General features: G+C 45.8%; 1 protein-coding gene across 1 annotated transcript in view; it reads left to right on the top strand.

Annotated features, from left to right (window-relative positions):
• The window catches only part of LAMB3 (laminin subunit beta 3), an 84,656-nt gene that overhangs the window by 33,174 nt on the left and 44,796 nt on the right, over positions 1-6,686 (top strand). The window contains exons 4-5 of the mRNA XM_015408717.1: positions 4,263-4,377; positions 5,650-5,723. Of these exons, the coding sequence (XP_015264203.1) occupies positions 4,263-4,377; positions 5,650-5,723 (189 nt within the window). The remainder of the gene's footprint in view (positions 1-4,262; positions 4,378-5,649; positions 5,724-6,686) is intronic.

Raw genomic sequence — 6,686 nt, forward strand, 5'->3', positions numbered from 1 at the left:
ATCCATTGGTTCTTGGCCAAATGGTCCAATTTCAGCTCTGCATATACAGTTTGGTTCTTAGTTGCCCCTCCTGATGGCTGTCACCACCAACTTTTTTCCTGTAAGTAGCCCTTGAGATTTTGTTCCAATTTCTTTGCACATGAAACCTTGTACTTGGAATAAAACTTGGTTGGTCTTAAAGGTGCCACTGGACTCACTTTGTTCTGCTGCTTCAGACCAACACGGCTACCCACCTGAATTGATCTCAAAGGTCCTAGTGTGGAAAGGTGCTTAGTGACTGGAGACTAAGCCACATGAGACTGGTGCTTTTATAAAGCTAGAAAGAATGGTCCTGACTTTGAGGACAACATCATAAATGCATTCTTACAGCACTATACTTTGCTACAGAAAGAAAGATATTGGGAGACCAATTCTACTTGGTCAAGGAAAGCATTTCTATAAATCAACGATGATGTCACAATTCAGTAAAGAGCCACCCATATATATGAAAATGCGCATTCAGTATGCTCCTGAAATAGGTCCGAAAAAGTAATCCTACCTCAAACAGCCCATGTGGGTTATGTTAAGTATGTTGTTTCAGCGCCAAAAGCATCCCATGGACACTTGCACCAGTTGGCATACAGATAATAAAGAAGTTAGCAACAGATGTGAGAATCAAGTTTGAGTCCAGTGGCCTCTGCAAGACCCACAAAGTTTAATTTCTAGGTATAAGTAAGAACAGAATGACTTAGCGTGTGTAGTGAGATAAGAAGCCAATATCTCTGTTAAGCCCTGGGGGTTCCATTGTCCTGAGTGTTGCAATAACTTGCAATTCAGCAATCTCCCTTTCCAGTCTCTTTCTGAAATTCCTTGGAAATAAAACAGCTACTTTGACGTCCCCCACTGAGTCCCCTGGGAGTTTGACATGTTCTCCTACAGGTCTCTCAGTTTTGTGGCTCTTGAGGTCAGATTTGTATCTATTTATCCTTTGGTGTAAGGTTTGACCTGTTTCTCCTATGTAGAGAACTGTTCCATCTCTTGGTGGGAGGGGGGTGTTCTCCATGGGGGTTCCGATCGCCCGTCTTGGACTTCCCTCATACCGAGGCGGTCGTGGCCTTTGGCATCCCAGGAACTCATTCCATGGTGCACTCTGCCCTCCAAGGCACGTTGTGGGTCCGGGACGGTATGCACCAGTCCCACAGCTGCTGCCTCGGAGGCCGCAGAGGAGCCCGCAGTGAGACATTAGGATTGTTTCGGGTTAGGTTTAGGCATTTAGGGTTAGGGTTATTAGGGTTAGGATTGTTTGGGTTAGGTTTAGGCATTTAGGGTTAGGGTTATTAGGGTTAGGATTGTTTGGGTTAGGTTTAGGCATTTGGGGAGAACTGTTCGGTGATGTTAGTATGAAATGCCACAACTAGTCATAAGAATATAAGAACATAAGAGAAGCCAATGTTGGATCAGGCCAAAGGCCCATCCAGTCCAACACTCTACCACACAGTAGCCAAACATACCAGGTGCCATCAGGAGGTCCACCAGTGGGGCCAGGACACTAGAAGCCCTCCCACCATCAATTTATACAGGAGCATTATGATACTGACTGATTTGTTTTCAATTCCCTTCCTAATAACCCCCAGCATAGCGTTGGCCTTTTTTAATTGCAGTTGCACACTGTCTTGACATTTTCAGTGAGTTATCTACTAGGACTCCAAGATCTCTCTTTTGGTCAATCTCTTGGTTAGTCCCTTGGTCTTTTATGGTGAGGTTCAGTAGGCCAGAAAAAATCTGTCAGGGATAAATTAGGTTTCATCATGCTTACTTTGGAGGGGGCTGAACTGGCTTATCTTTAGTGTACTCTAAAGAAAGCACCCCCCCGAGATTATATAGTCCAATTCTGTAGCATTATCTCTAGATTGTGGTGCATTTGTACGGAGTGTGTGAACTGGAGGGCTTGATCTGCCACGACTTGATCCTGTTTGAGTGTGATGCTGTACAAGTCATATCTTTTTGCCCTTTTGACCAGTGCCCTGGAGAACATTCTCTGTATTGTGGAAGTTCTTTTTCGTGGGTTTCAGCCATACCACTGTATCTGGCCTAACTAATTAGGACCCATTTAAGCATCCCAAGAAGAAAGATATGACAGCTAGTGCTATTCTAACTTCCTTCAGTTTGCATTACCAAAAGTACAGGCTTACCAGCTGGGTTATAACTTGGATTAAACCAGGGTTGCTAACCTCCAAGTAGTGGCTGGAGATCTCCTGCTGTTACAACTGATCTCCAGGTGACAGAGATCAATTCACCTGGAGAAAATCACTGCTTTGGAAGGTGGGTTCTATAGCATTATACCACTCCCCTCCCCAAACCCTCTGTAGGCTCCACCCCCAAAATCTCTAGGTATTTCCCAACCCAGAGCTGGCAACCCTAGATTAAACTGTTATGGTTTTGTGTTTGGGTCGTGTGCTCTTCAACATCTTTTTTCAGAACTCTGGCAGATTCCTTTCTTTTGCCAAATGGTCACGAGTTGGAGAACAGCCATAACTCAAGGTCATCCAGGGATGTTGATGGGCAGTAGATTCAGAATGGACAAAAGAAAATATTTCTGTACTCAATGAACCATTAAAATGTGGAATTCTCTGCCGGATGTCTTTAAAAGGCATAGATGTCTTTAAAAGGAGATTAGACAGATTCATGGAAAGGGACCAACTCTGTCAGAAGATGCTATAGTAAACCTCTGAATACCAAAGCCAGGATGCAACAGCAGGGGAAGGCTTCTGCATCTATGACCTGTTTTTGGCTCTCCAGAGTAAGTGGTTGGACACTGTGTCAGACAGGATATTGGACTAAATGAGCCACTGGTCTGACCCACCAAGGGTCTTCTTATGTTTTTATGCTTTGCAGGCATGCATAAGGACCCACCAACCCACCCCTACCATCTTTGCCTAAAAAGGATCTCAGGCAGCAGGTCTGGGAAAAACTCTTGCTAGGGTCTCTGGAAAACGATTGCCAATCATAGTACATAACACTGCGCTAGAGGGACTGGAGGTCTGACCAGGTATAAAGCAGCTTAATATCTTGGAATGTCACCGAGTGATGAGCCTGGTTGACTATAATGGTCCCAGCATGTGATCTGAAGATCTTGCTGAAGCTAAGCAGGTCTGGGTCTGATCAGAGACTGCTTTCACTTGGATGATTTGCTCTGCCTTACCTCCAAACTGGAGCATTTTTTAATATTATCCACATGACATTGTTTTGTAATCTTTCCCAACCTGTTTTGGCATGTTCTTTCCATAAAGATAGAACAAATTTAGAGTCCAGTGGCACCTTTAAGACCAACAAAGGTTTATTCAAGGTATGAGCTTTCATGTGCAAGGCACACTTTTTCAAATACATTGGAATGGTAGATGAGGTTCTAAACGTATAGAAGGGATTTAACAGCAAATTAACATGATTATGTTATTCATACCTTGAATAAACCTTTGCTGGACTCTAAATTTCATCTGCTGCTTCAGACCAACACAGCTGACCATCTGGATCTATTTCCAGAAAGATGATAGTCAAAGCAGGTTTGCCTACCATATAGGGTTGCCAAGTCGAAATTTCTCTTTACTGGGGGACTCCCGTGCCGCAGAAGTGACATGACGATGCCGGGCACGCTGGGGGCGGGGCCACGACCATCCGAGGGAAAACCCCCATTTGAAACTTCTCACCCACATTTCCCGCAGTATCCAGTTTCCTCGAACATGATACTAGTGAGCTGTCTCTGACTTTTAAAAATATTAGTAGCCATATCAGTAGTCATCATAAATGCTATAAAGATGCAGTTACTACCAATTAAAAAGCCAAAAAGCTCTTCTGCCACAAAGGTGAGGGAGGAAGCTGCCAGGGAACCCTGTTGTACATTGCTTTGACCTCCCATTGATGAAAGGTAGGAAAATAATGCGATAAATAATAGTAAGTAGAACTGAATTGCAGTTTATTATTTTGGCCAAGTTTAGGAGGAAGTCCTATATAATATCCTGCTTCAGCAATCAGATTATTTTTCCCTGTCAGATCCCTCGGTTCATTAATCCAAAATAAACATTTTTCTTTCTTTCCGTGTTTCTTGAAATGTGTAATACCTTTATACATCGTGTCCCTATCTTTGAATTTACTTGTATTTGAATAATGACTTGGATTTGTTATGTAGCCAAAACCTTCGTTCAGAAAACAAATTATGATTTTCCAAAGGATAGAATTCTCATTTTCTGGGCAATCTAATCTGGTATTTGCCTCTTGATGTCTTTCAGTGGCAAATGAAATGTTGCAGATGTGATTCCAGAGTACCTCATGCATTTAACAGTCACAGGGTGGACAATGTCCTCTCTTCCAAAGGACACATGCGGTGGTGGCAGTCCCAGAATGGTAAGCCTTTCTCCTATTCAGCATACCTTCAAGAAACTGATTTGAATGTGTTTTGGTGTAGTTGTTAAGTGCGCGGACTCTAATCTGGGAGAACCGGGTTTGATTCCCCACTCCTCCACTTGCTCCTGCTGGATGACCTTGGGCAAGCCATAGTTCTGGCATAGCTGTCCTTGAAAAAGAGCAGTTTCTGTCAGAGCTCTTTCAGCCCCACCTACCTCACAGGGTGTCTGTTGTGGGGAGGGGAAGGGAAAGGAGATTGTAAGCCGCTCTGAGACACCTTTGGGTAGTGAAGGGCGGGGTATAAATCCAATCTCTTCTTCTCTTCTCTTCTTCTAAAACTGCACACAGGAGTGAAAGTAAAAATTCTTACTGGTACTGTCTCGTGAGAAGGGAGATACTGAAGCAGAAGAGAAGAGGCACCATGTCAGACACTTTCTTAGCAGTGCTCTGTACCAGCCTGTATCAGTTTAAGGGCTGATTCACACAATACAAAGTCCTTATGGCAGCCACAAGGCATTTGGATTATACATATGCTGGGAGTTCTATGGTTCCAGGGCATTCAAGGGCCTCATTTATCATGGGACCATAGGATGCATGGAGAATGGCCTTCAGCCAACCACGCCCCTCTGCAGTCTTTCTGACCTAAAATTAGAGTTGCCAGCTCCGTGTTGGGTGAAACTTGCAGAGGGTGGGGTTTGGGGAGGGACCTCAGTAAGGTATAATGCCATATAGAGCCCACTTTCCAAAGCAGTAGTTTTCTCCAGGTGAACTGATTTCTCTCACCTGGAGATGAGTTGTAGTAGTAGGAGAGCTCCAGCCACCATCTGGAGGCTGGCAACCCTACCTACAAGAACCCCAAGGTGCTTGTATTTGCTCTGTGGGGAAGTTACCATGTACGTTTTCCAATGGAGCAACAGTGGCTCCAGAGCTGTTTCAGGTCAGGAAAAATGGCATTGGGAGTGGGGAGAGGCTGAAGCTTCTTTCCCATGTGTACTACCATCCCAATCAGAATCGGGCCTCCATGCTCTTGGGAAGCACAGAACTTCCAGCACACATTGTGTGAATTGGCTTTATGACTTTCAAACCTGACTATGCATCAGGATATTGGATGATGGGCCGAGGGGGCAGGGTGACATGGAATCCGGAAATGGGATTTCAGTTTCAGTAAATCAAATGCAAAGAGAAACAGGATGACCTTACTGATGAGAAGAGGTTTTGGTTTTACAACCTCCATGACCTGGTCGTATAAAACTGTTCTTTTCTATTTCTTAGATGTGAATCCTGTCTCTCTTCAACTAGATCTGGATAGAAAGTTTCAGCTGAGTAGCATTCTGCTGGACTTTACGGTATGTGTGTGGCTGTGTGTTAGCTACTGGGGTGGGGGAGGGAGAAAGAGTTGCCAACCTCCAGGTGGCACCTGGAGATCTCCCACTATTCCGATTGATCTCCAGATGAATTAGATCAGTTCCCCATGAGGAAATGGCTGCTTTGGAGGGTGGACTGTATGGCACTATACCCTGCTGAGTTCCTTCCCCTTCCCAAACTCCCCCTTCCCCAAGCTCCACCCCCATAATTTCCAGGTATTTCTCAACCTAGAGCTAGCATCCCTAAGGAGAGAGAATCTGAATCTATAGCTTTCTCAGGGCCCCACCAAATTGATTTTTTCCCTGACTAGACTTGCCAAGTCCCCTGGGGGGCGGGCCCATTCCCCGCCGCCGGCGGATCGGGCCCCGGGGGGAGCCCCACCCCAACGTGCGCGTCACCCAGAAGTGACGCGACCACACCGGGCACGCTGGGGGCGGGGGCACCGACACACCAGGGGAAACACTATGGTTTTCCCTCAGATGGTCGTGGCCCTGCCCCCAGAGTGCCCGGTGTCGTCACGTCACTTCCGGGTGATGTGCGTGCAGCGCTCCAGCCGCCAGCCGGGAGTCCCCCGCTGCGGCGCGACACTGGACTTGGCAACCCTATCACTGACTATGAAGGGAGTAAAGGCATCCATGGCAGAATAGCCATGGATCAAGTTGTCCTACCCCCTTTTCATGCAAATGAGTCATTGGACTGGATTTCCAGGGCTGGAGATGTTCCATCTAACAGGCGGGTGCTGGGCAGGGGGGCTACTTAAGAGAGTTCCACTCCTCCTATTCAGGCATTTGCCATGTGCTGCTGACCCTCCCTGCCCTGGGATATTGCGGAATTTGATGGTTTCTTTAGGGCCAAGCAGAAACTGGTATTTGGATGATGCTTCATGATGTCCGTAGTGATTAAGGCATAAATAGGCCTAGTTAGTTGACTGGTTATGCCATAAC

Source organism: Gekko japonicus, unplaced genomic scaffold (assembly GCF_001447785.1).
Source record: "Gekko japonicus isolate JY-2015 unplaced genomic scaffold, Gekko_japonicus_V1.1 scaffold2224, whole genome shotgun sequence".
Taxonomy (NCBI): domain Eukaryota; kingdom Metazoa; phylum Chordata; class Lepidosauria; order Squamata; family Gekkonidae; genus Gekko; species Gekko japonicus.